The sequence below is a fragment of the Cydia splendana genome, chromosome 2 (assembly GCF_910591565.1).
Source record: "Cydia splendana chromosome 2, ilCydSple1.2, whole genome shotgun sequence".
In the NCBI taxonomy this organism is placed as follows: Eukaryota; Metazoa; Arthropoda; class Insecta; order Lepidoptera; family Tortricidae; genus Cydia; species Cydia splendana.
In genome coordinates, this window is record NC_085961.1 from 15045563 (window position 1) to 15063957 (window position 18395).

The 18395-nt window shown below is 39.5% G+C and overlaps 1 protein-coding gene across 1 annotated transcript in view; it reads right to left on the minus strand.

Annotated features, from left to right (window-relative positions):
- Positions 1-189: 189 nt before the first annotated feature.
- The window catches only part of LOC134804328 (structural maintenance of chromosomes protein 5-like), a 30004-nt gene continuing 11798 nt past the window's right edge, over positions 190-18395 (minus strand). Inside the window, exons 8-21 of the mRNA XM_063777340.1 lie at positions 17769-17910; positions 17001-17218; positions 16107-16270; positions 14630-14759; positions 13609-13744; positions 13135-13229; positions 8860-8971; positions 8535-8618; positions 8158-8382; positions 6706-6815; positions 5741-5858; positions 5060-5217; positions 4317-4434; positions 190-3769 (exon numbers count right to left, since the gene is read on the minus strand). Coding sequence (XP_063633410.1) covers positions 3632-3769; positions 4317-4434; positions 5060-5217; positions 5741-5858; positions 6706-6815; positions 8158-8382; positions 8535-8618; positions 8860-8971; positions 13135-13229; positions 13609-13744; positions 14630-14759; positions 16107-16270; positions 17001-17218; positions 17769-17910 — 1948 coding nt within the window. The 3' untranslated portion in view covers positions 190-3631. The remainder of the gene's footprint in view (positions 3770-4316; positions 4435-5059; positions 5218-5740; positions 5859-6705; positions 6816-8157; positions 8383-8534; positions 8619-8859; positions 8972-13134; positions 13230-13608; positions 13745-14629; positions 14760-16106; positions 16271-17000; positions 17219-17768; positions 17911-18395) is intronic.

Genomic DNA, 18395 nt, shown 5'->3' on the forward strand with positions numbered 1-18395 from the left:
TGCTTGCGGCTACACTCTGTATCATGTTTACTATGACATTATAATTATAAATAATGATTTACATTAAATTTGTACTAATTTTATTAACAAATGATGTCGTTTTAATTTCTAAAGGACAGGGGTTGTCCTTTCTTATAATAATATTAGGTTTGTCATGCTCTGTAGAAGGATTTAAAATGATAAAATATATTATCATAAAATATTTATTGATTTAAATCAAATCAGAACTATAATTATAGTTTAGAACTGGCAATCATTGGTATAATTCAACTTAACATTAACAACTAAACATACTTGTGACGTATGCAGGCTTATTAAAATTTAACCCTTTACCAGGCTATGGGATATATATCTCCCACATAGGGCACTTCAAACATGCGTTCTATTTTCGATCAGTAAGACAGATATTCGATTGACATTTTTGAACTGTCAGCCTGGTAAAGGGTTAAGGACTAAATGGAATAATTCCATTTTTACTTTACACACCGTCAACATGGACCGCTAGGTCGTTATACAACTATGTCAAATTGGCGTATCCTAATCGTAGTATCTATTATAACTGCCCATTTAACATAGTTTCTTAAGTCCAGGGTCCATTTTGGTGGTTAAAGATCAGAAATGGCTTATATGGGTACGTACAAAGGACCTAAAATTCCGGATCGATTCAAAGTTACATAAACCACATTTTAAAACATTAAACGAAACAAAATACAAAATAACTAAAATATCAAATGCAGTAACTAGATTTCCGTATAACACAGCCATTTTATAATTAAAGTACGGAAACCTAGTTCAATAAATTGCAAAGAAAAATGGTTATGAGCGATTACTGGACATAGTATGTGTGTTAATAATCTGACCGGTCTATCAAACAATTCTAATCCGCTTCCATGAAGATAAAAAGCATGTAAGAGTTCTGCTAAAACCCTGCGTGCAGTCGAAGCAGCGCAGCGGTAGCGAGCATCGAGTAATAATATCCGGGTTAAATATATTAAAACGGATTCATTTATTGTATTAGATGCGCAAGGTCTAAGACTAGTAAAGTCAAACAAAGGGCACACTATCTTAGACTTTACACATGTTATACAATCAATGAATCTTTCTATCCCAAGGCACTATAGACAAGACATTCTAGTTTCGAAAGCGTGTCTTTTTATTTTAGTGACTCAGTAGGCTTAGCACGAGAGCGCCGCGAGATATCGCGCGCATGATAGACTACCCGTCCCCTTCTAATATATTATTAAATAATACAGTTAGAAAAAACGGGTCTTACGTCGATGCTCGCAACATCTAACTCTTGATAGTAAGCAAATGATAAATAACTATTACTTATTACACAAATTAACAAAAACGCTTTGTAACTAAAACAAATTAGTATCAAATACCACTAATATCAATTTGATATTCAATAAAAAAGCTGTGCCAATTCGAAAATGTCATAATGAGCTTTGTACCGCTACCAATTCGATGACGATATTATTTTTATGAGACAGCTTATGAGAGCTCTCATAAAAATTAAAACAACGTGTTCGTGTAAGGTCTCATTCCCATACTTCCTTAAGCTCCACTTGCACCATTCACTAACCCGGGGTTCAGCGGTTAAACCTGGAGTTACCATGGTTACCACTACAATTTGACACTGGGTTAACGGTTTAACCGCTTAACCCCGGGTCAGTGCGATGGTGCAAGTCAGTCAGTAGTCAAATAATTAGTCGCAACGTTCGAAACGATATGAGAACCAAACATAAACCACTAAAGACCGAAATAAGAACTTATTCTGTTCAGTGCTATCAACAAGTTAAAAACAATGAATAAATTTGTAATTTTCCAAAACTTACACTACACTTAAAATGTATTTGACATTTAACAACGATACAAAAATACTTACAAGATACAAGAACTATAAAACTCCCGAGAGACTCTAACATATTAAATTTATTTTAAAGGGGTTACATAATTTTAGTTGAAAGTTTTTTTTTGTGTGATACAGACAAAAAAAATCACAAGACGAGCGCACGATATGAACGGTGCTCCTTGTCGAGAAAATGTTCAACTAAAATTACGTGAATAATCCGTTGAAACCAATTTTGATATACATAGGTGCAAGATATATCCTCTAGCCGCCAAGCCTATATTTTTAGTCTACTGTTGCATTCTAATTTGAATCTTAATTTGACAAATGAAAATTGCATTTGTCTTGGCAAGTTTTGATGTCTGGGCGGATACAGGATAATGTGGCCCTTCGTGCCAGCAGCTGAAAAGGTACTCATCCCTGTTGAAAACGATACTGCTATCGTAAGAAAGAGGGGATAGTTAAGCCTCTCAGCTAGTAACTCCATATATTTGCTTAAGGCGCCGTGAGTTCAGGTTCTTCTCTCTGAGCGTGAGCGAGCCGGCTGTGCGTCGTGGATATCGTTATGAATTGTTATTTTGAGTTTCTATGAGCAATTGTCATGTTTTCTAATAAATCGTTTATTTAGTTAGACCTATGTTCTGTCGAGCTAAAGTTGTTTAATCTGGTTTCGAATCGACAAAGTTACTAGAGAAAGGGCTCAAGATTGTTTATCATACGACATTTTTTTATCAAAAACTGCTGGCTGTATTCACTGCACCTTAACTACACGTAATATAATATAATATAACACCTACTTAGTTAAGACAGACAAATAGTGAAATGAACATACAGACTTTCCTCGTAGGTACATGTGCAAGAATTCCAAGCTACTGTGTAGCAATGGTACGAAAATAAAATAGGAAATCTGATGTATAAACCACCACCACGACTAAAATTACACCGTTCATAGCAAAATAAGACTACATTTAAAGCTTACAAAATTGTACACGCAGTAAAGGTAAATTAACATGAAAATGTTAAAGACAATGTTTTAATAGGACCCCACCATTATTTGTCTGAACTTAGTAGATGTTTGGACTGTTTAGTACGCTGTTCAATTGTTTTTGTTACACAGAGTGTTTACACTCTATTATCCCATCACCTGTAGAAAAGATGAAGTGATTGTAGGTACTGATTGTGCAAGATGTGTAAAGACTAAGACAAATTCGTGCTTTGAATTTAACAGATGGCGCTGCACGGTTCCCATTATACAATTACAATAACTGGTTGTCATTGTCAAAAGTTGACGTTTCACAATCAAGTGACAATTAAACATATGCGTCACCATTTTCAGCTGTCATATATTATAGGGCATCATTTTTTTTAAGCTTTACACATCTTAAACCATCATTGAGTCTTTGCTTGTAGTTAAACATTGCCTTTAAAAGAATTATAATTTATCTAAATTGTGCGCTTTAAATACAACAATCATCGGAATATAACGTACTACATACAGACAACAACAACAACAGACAGACAGACAATACAAGTAGCTCACTCAAGAAATTCACAATTTTTTACGGCCGAATTTTGTGAGCAAAAGTCAAAACATAGACATAGCTTTTACAAAGTTAAAAGAAAACATATAGCTATTCGCTCTCTTATGTTAAATTTTTGATATTGGCATTAAATGACAATATCAAATGAGGTCAGACTGGTTGTACTCAAATTGAATTCGGTACACAAGGCTTTTATAATATCCGTTTAAAACTACATTTAAGTGTTAACTATTCGTAACTAGCTATTCTTCGGTCTGTAGGATGTGGCGTTATTTAAGAACTCCTGGTAATTCCACTGCTTGTAGTTCATAATTTGCTTGCCATTCATTATGGTGTGGACCATTATCTTTGGATTGTATTCCAAATTAGTCAGAAGCTGAAAAGAAATGTAAATAATATTACAGTGACATTGCCGAAGCATAAATGCATGGCTTATTTATTTTATGTGGCAACTCGTTTTTGTTTATTACTTTCCTAGGCTGTACCTTAGAGCGTTTAGTAACTGGAGACGTCATGGCTGTCATTTTCTATATGAAACAGTCTGCCGATTTTTACAGGGGAGGGGACGTCAAATGTATTGCATATTTACGTACGGGTGTACGTAACGTACAAATAGCCATGTCAGTCCATACAAAAGTTTGCACAATTGTGCAAGTTTTTCGGTAGAGGGGTGAGCTCTTAAAGGCGATTCCAGTTATTAAATGCTCTAAGGGTGGTACACACATCGAGTACATGTGTTAATCGCAGTACAAATGTAGTACATAATTGTTATCCTCCGTATTTTCTCGGAAACGGTTGTATTTGTCATGCTACTTCACTCAACCTCACTTTTTGTACCGAGACTGACTGAAATAGCAAGACGTAAATATACGAAGGAAAATAATTATGCACTAAAGCTGTACACTTATTAGGGTATTACTTACTTTAGGCGTCAACAGGAAATACTGGGCGTTGTCACACTCGGTTGTTACTTTGACGAGCAGGTGGAACATCTTGCGCTCGTTTATCGGGTCCATTCCCTGGTTTATTTCATCCACGCATCTGTAACACGACGAGTATGTAAATTCTACCTAAGTATTTTTTTTTTCAGATTAGACAGTCAGAAATGCGGTAAACATATATGCCACAATCATAGTAACACCGTCGTCACGCGCGAAACGTGACATTAGTTCAGCCGCACATTGTTTAAGAATTTCGGAAGTGCACAAACATAAAATACAGGTACAGTGGCGCACACTGGATAATTATAAATCGTCACGCCTGCTGTCTTTTTAGCTGCTGGAGATGGTCAGCAGTGGTGGATTTGCAGTCTTTGCGTAGCCGCCCCTTTCTCAGCCGCCATCATATTGAATACATTTTGAATTATTTCTTGTTATCATTAGCGAATTTTTTGTCACAATTTGCCGCCCCTAAATATCTTGCCGCCCTGGGCCCGGGCCTGCTGGGCCTTAATGCAAATCCGCCACTGATGGTCAGACAACCGGTAACGGACCGAGACAGAGATGCCGTAGTTGTATAGTCGGAACAAGGTAACTCTGCACGGCATTTGCAATGGCAAAGTGTGGAAATGTCATTATTAATGTCAAATTTCTATGAAAATATGATGACTCTCCCTTTGTTCTATTCAAATAGATGGAAAATTAGCTTAGACGGAGTCTAGTCTTACCGGAACGGCACGGTGGTGAGCCGCTGCAGCGACATGAGGTACATGGCGGTGGACAGCGCGCGCTCGCCGCCCGACTGCGCGTGCCTTGTTAACTGCTGCAGTTGTTCCGACGTCCGGAAACGGACCAGGATAGAAATGCCGTACTTGTCGTAGTCCTCCTGTGAAATATAATTGGTACTAGAAACCTAATTCAATGAAGCTGATATTTTAAAGAAAGAAATAATATTCGAGAAAAAGCGATTTGGATACTTTTCTCGCTCAAAATTATTATGTAGATTACCTACACTAGTGAACTGGGAATATATTTAATTTATTCGTTTATTATGGCAACACCCGAGCAACTTGATTACATCTTTTTTAAATAGGCTTTTAACACATTCAACACCAAGAACCCGACTGTACACTGTTCGTAGCGACTACGCGCTACATACGACGAAACCGTGGCTACGCGCTACGAGCGTAACCCGTAGCACTTAGTGGTATTGAATGTGTTAAAAGGTCTAATAATCAATTATGTAAGCCAATAGTTTATGTAAAACAACAAAAAGTGCATACTGCGTGCCTTTGACCTCAAGGCTTTAAATGCAAGGTTTAAAAAAATCGTCATCGCGAGATTCGCGAGTGCTCAGGGTTTCTATTTTAGATAGTATGTGTGACCTGAAACATAGTTTTAGCACTTACATCACTTCCAGCTTTGTCGAGTTTGATTTCCCCGGCGCAACCCAGCTTGGCGAACATTTCTCCGAAGCTTTTGTCTATATCCCGCAGTAAGTTTTCCAATGGCGGCAGCCATTTCGCTCTGTAAAAATAATAACAGTACTGTTTGTGTATGTGTGTCCAAATGTCTCACTATCATCACTGGCCTTTATACGTCCCATTGCTGGGCACAGGATTCTTCTCAAAAGAGCAACATGGACTGAGGATGGTGTCGGATTAAAGCTATATAGAGCATGCATAAATATAAGGGTGGTATTCCATCTGTCCAATATCTTTATGCAATGTGTATTGCGTCTCACATTTTGCTTAATGAGAGAGTGAAACACAATGACATTTGACAAATAAATAGGACAGATGGAATACCACCCTGAAGGCCCGTCTCCATATCGCGCGGCGGCCGCGCGAGCAATGTTCGACCGCGGCAAACCTGTATTTTGGCTCGCGAGCCAATTTTGGCACCATCTTGAACTATAGCGCGCGCGGCAGGCGATCCGACGATCGACCACATTATATCACAAAAATTAATTATTCGGAACGAAGTATAGCCAAATAGAAAAATGATCTGTTGCGATAATCACTACATTTACTGTTCCATAGAAACTGTTTAGTGCCGTATAATTTAATTAAAGTACGACACTTTTCATTATCCATGTATGCGGCCGCGCGAGCCTGAAATATATACACATCCGTCCCAACTATGCGCGAACATTCCTTTGCCGCGCGTCGAAACACCGACAATGGATGATTCGTCGCGCGGCGCGTTCTAGCGAGCCAATGATCGAGTTGGCTCGCGAGCCAGCCCGGTATCCATTACGCGTGGCTGCCGTGCGAGCCAATGTTCGATAGCTTGCCGCGCAATATGGAGACGGGGCTTAAGATAAGTTTGTTCTGGGTGTCCTGCATCTAATACATAATTGATCGTGAATTACCTGATAGCATTCATTTTGCTTTCAAGCTCCTTGTGAACGTCACTGTTGCTGCTGACGTCGGTCTTTAATTTCGCTATTTCTTTTTCTCTTATCTCATATTCTTTGATCACCTGTAACAAAGAGGTAATGTCCGCTTTTTATTTTTATGGCATAGACAGATATAGACAATGTGGCAGTGGCATGCATACATACGCAAGGTTTGAAGAGAAGACTAGTCCCATAAGCATTATACTCGTATTTAGTCCAGTGCAGCGGTCGGTAACAAGCGGCCCGCGAGCCCCCCTGGCTATTTTGTATGTAATATTGTCAAACGACAATGTCTGATAAAGTCACACATATTAACAAAGTGCGGCCCGCGTCAACTTCGTTAATTACTATGTGGCCCTGGGCTGCTAAAAGGTTATCGACCGCTGGCTAGTGTAATGCTTATAGAAGGGCACTACTTTTAACTAGGGAAAGCGCGTTTTCACTAAAAACAGGTTTTTACGGTAACATACATACGTTCATTTCCCTTGTTGATACGATCCATCCTTGTTTGTAGCTCGTAGCAGTGCTTCTGCAGTCTATCCAGCTCGGCCGGCAACTATTCAAACTGCGTCGAGAAACCCTAACTCACGTAGTAAATGGCTGTCACCTCTTGATCTCCCTTGACCATACAATCCATCCCAATCTGCATTTTGTAGCACTGCTCCTGATTGCTCCTAGAAACCCTGACTCATATGGTAGATGCCTGTTACCTGTTCATCTCCCTTGTCCATACAATCCATCCTAGTTTGTAGCTCGTAGCAGTGCTCCTGAAATCTATCCAGCTCGGCCGGCAACTCTTCAAACTGCTCCGAGAAACCCTGACTCACATAGTAAATTGTTATCAGCTGTTTGTATCCCATGCCCATACAATCCATCCCAATCTGCATTTTGTAGCACTGCTCCTGATTGCTCCTAGAAACCCTGACTCTGGTAGATTGCTGTTACCTGTTCATCTCCCTTGTCCATACAATCCATCCTTGTTTGTAGCTCGTAGCAGTGCTCCTGCAGTCTATCCAGCTCGGCCGGTAACTCTTCTAACTGCTTCGAGAAACCCTGATTCATGTAGCAAATTGCTGTCACCTGTTCATGGTCAAGGGAGGACCATACAATGCATGCTAATCTGCATTTTGTAGCACTGCTCCTGATTGCTCCTAGAAACTCTGACTTATATGGTAGATTGCTGTTACCTGTTCATCTCCCTTGTCCATACAATCCATCCTAGTTTGTAGCTCGTAGCAGTGCTCCTGAAATCTATCCAGCTCAGCCGGTAACTCTTCAAACTGTTCCGAGAAACCCTGACCTACGTAGTAAATTGTTATCACCTGTTTGTATCCCATGCCCATACAATCCATCCCAATCTGCATTTTGTAGCACTGCTCCTGATTGCTCCTAGGAACCCAGACTCATATGGTAGATTGCTGTTACCTGTTCATCTCCCTTGTCCATACAATCCATCCTAGTTTGTAGCTCGTAGCAGTGCTCCTGAAGTCTATCCAGCTCGGCCGGTAACTCACTGAACTGGTCCTTGAAGGGGAAGTTTGGATGCTGCGGCAAGAGCTCGCTCCCGCACGCTTTCTTTGCCTCTTTCAGTTTAGCGTGAGCTTTCGTATTCGTATTCTTGTAGCGTGCTTCCATGTCTTCTAATGTATGCTGAGGATGAGGATATTCATTTTGTCAGTAATGCATACTTATGTAATATCAATATACAACAGCATCATGCTTCTGGTTTAGAAATAATGTTTAATACAAAATCACTTGTGAAAAGTTAAAAAATAAGCAAAAAGAATATAAATGTTACATACCTTTGCCTCTCGCAATGCTATTTCAAGTTCCCTTAATTGTGATTCCTGTCTTTCTGTCGCCTTTCGACTGATGTCTAATTTTACCTAAAAACCAAAAAAAAACTACATTACTTCTTTAAAATACGGTTAAATCCAAAAGATAACAAGAAATTTAGTATTGCAGCTGTTTGCTTCCATATTAATTATGGTTGGAGAAAGTATTCCATATATCCTTATAGTTTTTTTAGAATTTCGCATTCAACAAGTACATGTGTCTGTCCGTCCGTCGGCGTCCGTATTGTTAACTCAGTGAATTTTACTAATTTTACTTCTGTAATTGCAGTACCTTCCACATTTCTCCATTAAGCAATTTATCCTGCAGCTTTTTCATAATGCCTACTAGTTCCTGGTGCAACTTGCACTGCTTCTTCACGACGTTCCTCTGTTCCCGTCTACATCTGTAAATAATATTTCATTAGCCCTTCAACTTCCAGGGGTCGACATTAGCCAGCCAAAAAACGACCTTGTAGTTTTAAATTTAAGAGTGAATTTTACTTTTAATTTACTGACCGATGTCGAGTGGATGGAAAAACGAGGGAAGTCAATGCAATGACGCATGTCTGAATGCATATTTCTGCACATCTACCACCAGTTTCAAATTGACGTAAACGCTAGCGTGTGCGTAAAAGAACTTACTATCTATGCATTTCGCTCGTGCTCGCATATTAGTGCGAGCGAGATGTATAGAAAATAAGTTACGCAGACTTTATCGAATATGTCAGTTTGACAGTGCTTAGGAAGAAGTCGTGGTAAGGCTACTGAACTTAACTGAGCTTGTGACATTACCAATATTTTGTCAGTGTACATGTATAGTTTATAATATAAACCAATAGTGTGAATCAAACGATCTGATCTAGTTTACTCAAAGAGTCTCAAGAATACAATACCATTGAGTGGTAAACCACAAATTAGGATAATCCCCTCGTAGTAAAAGCAGATTATAACCGCCTTGAAATGTTAGTATAGATTAACGACTCTATTTGTTTAAACAATAGACTACAAAATACACTAACTAAATAATGGCTTACCTAACTTTTTTTGCATTTAACAACCATCGACACTCAAAAAGAACACACTCAGTAGAAAAACAGCTATGAGATACCATAAAATTCGATTATATTTTCGGCTCTATAGTCTTACCATAAGGATAAAAATGCTTTGAAGGTAAGAATAACATTCACACGTTTTGCATTTAGAGATAACAGATGTGCCGCCAGGGTCGTACTCGCATTGTTGCAATTGATAAGCACGTGGTTTATCTGTTTATGTCGGAATGTTATTTAGTGGTAATTTTTTCTGACCTATACCTAACTACAATTGTAATAAAAGAGCGAGCGAGACACCAATAAAAAAAAATTACCTGGCTTGTTATCAAATCGTGGGACACATTATGATATGATTGTAGTTTTAAATCTTAGTGTCTAACTGGCTTTCGCTCGTTCAGTACATGTGTTCTTATTCAATTCCTACTGATCTTTTACGCAACTTGGCTAAGTTTTACCGGACATTCCCTGCTTTCGATTGGATTTTGTACCTTGTGATTTTAACGACCCTGGCTACGTTTTACTGGACTTGATAATAATTATGTGGCGACCGTGGGTCAACGCGAATGCAAGTGGACATTAACTAATATGTATAATAATTATACATTTTTATCTTTCTACATATTTTATTTAACACCAGAATACGTCCCTATCGTGGCTAAGGTGCATGTGACTTTCCAAAAGATTGAATATGATATTATCTTTTTAGACCATTTTAACCCCATTCAACAAGAAATAAGGTTTAGAATTCAATATACATGCAATGTACTTCTAACTTATTTTGTAAGTAAATTGGTTGGCGCCTACGAGAACAAAAGCAGATAATAGGATTGTAATAGAACAATGCCATTGTTAGTACAGGTAAGTGAACAAGATCAGTTCAAAAATTTTTACCTATACCACTACTAAATCTACGGGGAAATAATACGACAGCGGTCAAACAGGAATGGATTTGAACTTATACTTTTTATATTATTTCCTTCGAGCAACACCGGCTTCCGACACATCGGTAGGGAGGGGCCCAAGCGATATCTCACCGTACAAATCTTTCTGCCATTTTTCGCGGGGGGAAAGGTGCACACAGTCGCACTTCTCACACACTTACATACAAAATCCAATCTGTAATGACGACACAAATACATAGAAAATGACACACGTCAAAGACAATCTTGTAAACCTCGATCTCTTTTTGTGTACGGACGAGTGACAAGTGTCACAACACGCACACTAACACATTTTCGTTGAAGTATGTTATTGTATTCTGAGAGATGAGAAGTCGGATTTGTCGCTCGACCGATCCGCAATTTGTACTGAGCGAGCAAAATCGATAAATCCAACAATTACATGAGACCATAGACCTACCATCCGCTCGCGCTTGACAGACAGCTGAAGTGTGCGAAAGGGAAGCCATCACGTATATGAACATCCCATGAGTGCGAAAGAGTCAGACTACCAAAGAGAAAACGTAACCACTTTTGAGTTTGACGACGGCCGCGGACGGCCAAGAGCTTATCAGGGTAATTTTCAAATTGAAAAATATACACGGATTAGGACGAAAAGTATTAAATAAAGTAATTCAGTGAAGATGGTGTCTTGTAGTGTGCCGGATTGCAGTGTCACAGGGTCAAATAGTCCAAGCAAATACTCATTTCAGAGGATTTATGATATTCCGAGCGAAATTTTCATAACGATATTTTGTCAAATTAACAGCGTAAAAAGTGTAAGAAGCCGGTTTATACAGTTCATTGTAAGTTTTTCTTCCTTTGTGTGCTAATACAGTAGAGTCCGGTTAGTACGACTTCGCATATAACAACCAACCGCTTATAGCGACGTAAGTAGAGGCACTTGTTTGGTTTTAGTACAAGCTACTATGAAAGCACAACCGTTTATTACGACTCCGCTTATAACGACCGATCGCTTTTAACGACGGAAATTGACTCAAAATCCGTCCGTCAAGTCCGGTTACAACGACGAGCGACGTAGTTTTTACAAGTTGTTGGTAAGAAGCTTACTCCGTCCCGCGCACCCAACTCTCCCCCTTTTGCCTATACGGAGCAGGATGAAATAGTGATGTGACTTTTCGTAATCTTGCAAACTAAATAAAACAATTCCCATTATTCAATTGAGCTTAAACTTCACATACATAATTATGTAAGTTGGGTGACAATGCAATATTTTGGTACCTTCCAGCTGATCTGATGATGGACACAGGAGGTGGCCATAGGAACTGTGTGATAAAACAACGTCATCTTGATTAGTTCCCCAAGAATTACGACTTTTTATTCTACGGGATTCGAGTAATTTGCGGATGACGAGTGAGTACGCGTACCTTGAAAAGTGGCTTCTTCTAAACACACAAGTCTCTCCATTTAAGACAAGGTGTCGTAATACTAACGTAAATAAATATTAAAAAAAAATGTTTTTTTTTTCTTTGATTGTCGTATAAGTATTAATAAATACAAAATGATGTAATTATTTAGATTAAAAAATACATTAAAATTGGCAGTTCGTTTTGTACGACGTCCGGTTAGTACGACGTAATATCAGCGGTCCCTTGGGCGTCGTTATAACCGGACTCTACTGTATTTTAATATTAGTCTATAATTTAAAATATTTTGTGTAAAAAGATAATCTGTTACTTTACGCTAGGGCTTGACAAAATGTTCATATGACAGTATCGATAACTTGTCGGTATATTAATAACTATGTAATTATTTCTTCACAAGACATCATTAAGATATTAGCTTTTATAATCGACTTCAAATAATAACGATTGTTATACCTTTTTGAAGGAGTTCATGTATAGCGTATAAACTTAAACTTCACTTTCCAACACAGTAAGAGTTACATTAAGATAAGTCTACAACGATTTTGATGGCAAACGCAGTGCAAGTGTTATTTATACGTCATAATGTCGTAGAATTTTCACGTTTAAAATAACACATTTGAAAAAGTAGTCGATAAAGCAATCAAACATCGACAGATTATTAATATGTTGTAAGTTTGTAACATGACATCACTATTTTAGATCTCACATAGACAATTTACGCACACACTTGCATTTCATTTTTGGTTACACTTTTGAAGATTGACAGTTGTTCTTTGTCATCTAATTCTATGCATGAGACTAAAATATAATAATTGTGTTTGAATGTAATTAAACGTATGATATGTAAAAAAAAATATTACATGTGAAATGTAACACTTTCTTTTTGTAAATTTGATGTCCCCGACCTCTTTTTATAACAAAAAACCGAGCAAACAGGCATTTTTGTGCAGCAGTGTTCACGCGCGCGTCTGGAGTTCTGGACTCGGTCTAGTGAAAAATCCAAGTGCAACTAGTTTTATTACCCGCGCTAGATTAGATTGACGCGCTAATCTTGTACCTCAGCAGAGGGGAAATAGTGCGAATGCCGCCTCCCTTCCGTGTTGCTCGAAGATTATTTCATAATAGGGCATATTGTTCAACCTCAACTGATTTAAGTTATAGGAAAGTAAATAATAATATTATAACATACTTCTCTTTTTCTTCCTGCAAATTGAAAGTTGGTTCGTGTTCAATATCTTGGACCTTTTTCTCTTGAAGACGTATCTGTATCCCGAGCGCTCTAAGCTAAAACATTAAAAGTTTTACCGTGAGTTAGCTAGTAAAATTGTTTTAGTAGGTACCTACTAATCAGTTGTTTCTCCAGAAAAATTGCACTATATTTCGCTCAATTTCATAAAAAAATATTAGACTTATTTATGCAAATCGTTTCGTTTCGAGTTTAGAGCAATTATTTCATGCAACCGATGATGCCAAAAATGCGGAGGTGCGCGGGACGAGGTGAGCGAAGTCCCGTGCCGTGATTGGTCCGTTCAAAGACACTGACGTCACACAAAGACACTTTCGAATCGAACATGGAATAAAATTAACGTATGCGTGGCAGAGGGGGTAGCGCGACTCTGCTCAGTCTGGAGGATGTTTTGTCTGTGTTTCGATGTTACCATACCTTCTCAGTGTTTTCGGTGATCTTTTTTCTCTGCATGTTCAGGTTGTTCAGCTTGACTTCTAAATTTGCTACTTTGTTTTGGAGATCTTGCATTTTCGCTTTCATGTTTTTAGCCTTATTCTCAAGTTCTGAAAGCCTGAAAACGAAAAAAAAAGATAAAAAACAACGCAAAACCCAAGCTAGTTTTAGATTTCATCCAGGGAAGCACCCACTATTAATAAATTGCTATGCGGTTTTTATGCTACTCACCATATTGATGATATTGATTACAATAGCAAAAAATATTAAATAAGAAATATTTTCCACAAAAAACAAGTGTTAATATACAAATATGAAATGTTGTCCACTCATAACTCGGAGTAATTAACAATGGAGCCGCCATTAACAGGCGTTCCCCTCTGTCGAAAATAGGCGGCCAATGGTCAACCACATGTCAACCATACGTATGGACTGACGTTTATCTGACATGACGTACCTATACATTTGATGTGCCCCTCCCCCGCAAAAAACGGCAGACTATTTTGTACCGAAAATTTTAGACATGGCGTCTCCGTTGGTTATATCCTCTAAGACTCATAATGCCGTTAGGTACAGTCGACGTCAAAGATATGTTACATTTTTCGCCTTCATACAAACGAGTAAGGTACAAAAATGTAAACACCTTTGGAACTAAACAGATTACTTACAAACCCATATACCAGAAATAATTGACACTGAAAGTCTTAACCTCCTAGGGCCCAGCCATACAAATGAAAAATGCAAAATTTGCCACAGAAATTTGAACATCCAATGTAGGAAATAGAGTTGATTTTGCGTTGTTCAAAAACTGAACGAAACAAAGCAAAAGCAACTCTGTTCCAATCGAATATTATTTAAATGTCATTGATCTGAATAAGTACTATAGGTAGGACCTTGGGCCCTGGATGGCGCGTGAACAGTGCATTTTCACGTATACATATTTTGTACCGCTGTGCTCGATGGGTCTCGGCTCGGCAACCAGCTATACCTATTGTATACTCACTGAGTTTTGTGGTTGTCAAGCTCGTCCTTATCGACAGTGTTGGCTAGAAGTCTCGCGGGCCCTATCTCCACCGTCGAACTCGACTTCGCGCCGCTGTAGCGCGACACGCTGATGTTGATGCGATGATTTTCTAAAAAACAAGTGACGAATGACGATGGAAATCAAATTGACAAGCGCAATCTGAACTCTTACGTCATACATCTGTATAGAAAGAGTAATTAATGTTTCAATCCATGCAGAGTCATGAAGCCGAAGATTCGATTGAAACCTGGGCTGTACTACAATCTCTCCAAAGGTGCCAAGTGTATTACCGCTATATCGAAGTGCTGAAGTGTTTGTACGAGAACGCCACTATGTCAGTCCGACTCCAGGACCGGAACTCGAAACCTATTCCGTTGCAGCGGGGAGTCAGGCAAGGGGATGTTATTTCTCCTAAACTGTTTACCGCTGCATTGGAGGATGTTTTCAAGACTTTGGACTGGAGAAGGCTTGGCATCAACATAAACGGCGAGTACATCACTCACCTTCGGTTTGCGGACGATATAGTAATCTTGGCTGAGACTACGGAGGATTTGAGTATGATGCTCGATGACCTCAGTAAAGCTTCCGAGCGAGTTGGTCTGAGGATGAACATGGACAAGACGAAGATCATGTCAAATGCCCGTGTAGAACCAACTCCTGTTACAATCGGAGACTTTACACTTGAAGTTGTAGACGATTATATATACCTAGGACAGACTGTCCAGTTAGGTAGGTCCAACTTCGAGAAAGAGGTTAATCGACGAATCCGACTCGGTTGGGCAGCGTTTGTGAAGCTACGGCACATCTTTTTGTCCAATATTCCGCAGTGTCTCAAGACGAAAGTCTTCGACCAGTGTGTGTTGCCAGTGATGACATATGGAACTGAAACGTGGCCGCTTACTGTGTGCCTCATAAGAAGGCTCAAAGTCACCCAAAGGGCAATGGAGAGGGCTATGCTTAGAGTCTCCCTGCGTGATCGCATCAGAAATGAGGCTATCTGCAGCAGAACCAAAGTAACCGATATAGCCCTCCGAATCGCTAAACTTAAGTGGCAGTGGGCGGGGCACATTGCCCGTAGAACCGATGGCCGTTGGGGCGGAAAGGTTCTCGAGTGGCGACCACGTACCGGAAGGCGCAACGTGGGTAGACCCCCCACAAGGTGGACTGACGACCTGGTAAAGGTCGCGGGAGTCCGCTGGATGCGGGTGGCGCAAGACCGGTCATTGTGGCACTCTTTGGGGGAGGCCTATGTCCAGCAGTGGACGTCCTCTGGCTGATATGATGATGATGATGAGAGTCATGAAAGTAGTTACCCTTGTCGCTAGTAAATATCACAATGTTGTCACAATTTTAGCTCCAAAGACGCGGCCCAAGCCAAATATTACCGAGTATGAATTGTGCTGAATTAAATTAAGTCCACATCATACATTAAAGAAAAATAAATAAAAGAACTCACCAGTAAAGAAAGATTTAATGCTAGAAGGCACTTTGGAGCAATTATTGAAGGTGTGGTCGTTTCCTATGGGTATGCTTTGTATATTGTAATTGCCACACAGGTACCGCAAGATGGGATCGGGCGCCGTTATCGTATCCAAAAGGTACGTGTGGAAACCGAGATAGCTAAAAAATACAAAAATAAATCTTGTCATAACCAAAGCAGTACTCATATGTAGCATTCCATATCTTTTAATTTGTCAAGTTTCTCCTACTCGAAGCCAACTGTTATTTCATACTGTTTAGGTAAGCAGTGACATATATATATGTCCATCCATCTGTAAGATTATGCGATTTTGGTATTAAGAAAAGGGAATAAGGGTAGATATTTGCTGAGAAGGTCGAATGGATTTACCCGAGTTTGAAGTTAAGCGACACATATCAACTGGATGCCGAAGTAAAATATGAACCTGGACTATAGGTAATGGGGTGCCTTTCAGAATAGACTCGTACCGTAAACCTACTTTGCTCCAAAAGTTGAAATTTAAAATATATTTTAAAAATTTAATGTATTAGGTAATGTATTATGTCTCTTGGAGCACAATTACCCAGTGGGGAGCAAAGTTGACACATTTTACGGTATCAAACAATATATCGATCAATACATCTGGATTGTGTAACTGTAATGTCTTAGTTATAATTACGATGGAATCAGATGTTAGAAATAGCGCAAAACGGCGTAAAATGATTGTAGTTAATGTTAAATGTAAACAGGTGGCAGTCCCGTTACAACCGAACCGAATCTATAGAGCCAGACAACGGAATCTAGATTAGCCATGGTATTGACGAGACATTCAATCTGACATACATACATAGTGAAATCTTTGCCCATGAAACGTGTTTTGAACGTTCTCACCTCAGCTGTCCTATGTCCTTCTGCTGCGCCCTATAGTGTGAGAGGGCAGGGTACCCCTCGCTGCTGACGGCGTTCACGGTCCGCAGGCCATGCTCCATCCTCACGATGTTCGTGAATTGGTTCATGTCCTGGCTGCATTCGAACGTGAACGCGAACAGGTCCCGGGATGCCACCTTGGCCTCGAGGTACCGAGCGAATCTCGGGTCCGTGAAGTTTATCTAGAAATAAAGTTTGTTAGAGAATATGTCTTATTCCTAAATAGTCAATATCGTTAGAATCACCATGAAATCAATTGTTTATGATTTATGATAAACTGGATGAGACAAATAAAAACTTAATTATTTCAATATTTTCTTTCTCATTAGTCATTAGTATTCTTGTTGCACCCTATAGGTCTTTTGAGCAGTTTTCAGTGGCTATACATATGTGCCTAAAGATCCACTGATCGATTAATTAATTGGTTCCCCCCGAATTGTACAGTTGAAGAAGACGGCGTTTTCGGGCGCCATGTGTGAACGGGTAAACGAAAAATCCCCCATAGTAAAACAATCGGGCGAAGCCTGGCTTACGTAGCGCGCTGCACGCGACCCAGAGCCGGGCCTCCAGGGCCAGAGTTGGGGAGTATGCGGACGGATTTTACCTACAATAGCACCCGCGTGCTTGCGCCCGCTCCGTGCACCCGCACCAGCTAGCGGACGCCCTTAGACTAAAGAAAACACATCTGTCCAAAAACTACAATCAATCAATTAATATTTTTCTTTGACATACCTCAAGTATCATAGGTTCATAAACCTTCTTCTTGAACATGGCCCGGTTTTCGCGCAGCCACTGCACCGCTTTGTATGTGTGCTCGCTGGCTTGTTTCAGCACTTCGAGGCGTTTTTCATCCACGTTCTCTAGGCTGCGGATTCTGAAATCGAATATTTTAAGCCGTTACCTACGGCACATATGTACAGTCAGCTGCTGAGATAACTGACCCCCCCTCCGCCTATAGAAATTTGTTTGTTAGCATTACAAGTAGGAAGAGTAAATCTATTTGAAAATATGTAGGTACAAATATTATTATAACCAAAGCAGATGTTGAAACCTTAAATAAAAATAAATTAAATTGTAATAAAAATAACCGGCCAAGTGCGAGTCGGACTCGTGCACGAAGGGTTCCGTACTATTATTCAAAAAACGGCAAAAATATCACGTTTGTTGTATGGGAGCCCCACTTAAATATTTATTTTATTTTGTTTTTAGTATTTGTTGTTAAACCGGCAACAGAAATACATCATCTGTGAAAATTTAACTGTCTAGCTATCACGGTTCATGAGTTATAGCCTGGTGACGGACAGACGGACGGCCGGACAGACGGACAGCCGGACAGCGGAGTCTAAAAATGAAATGTAG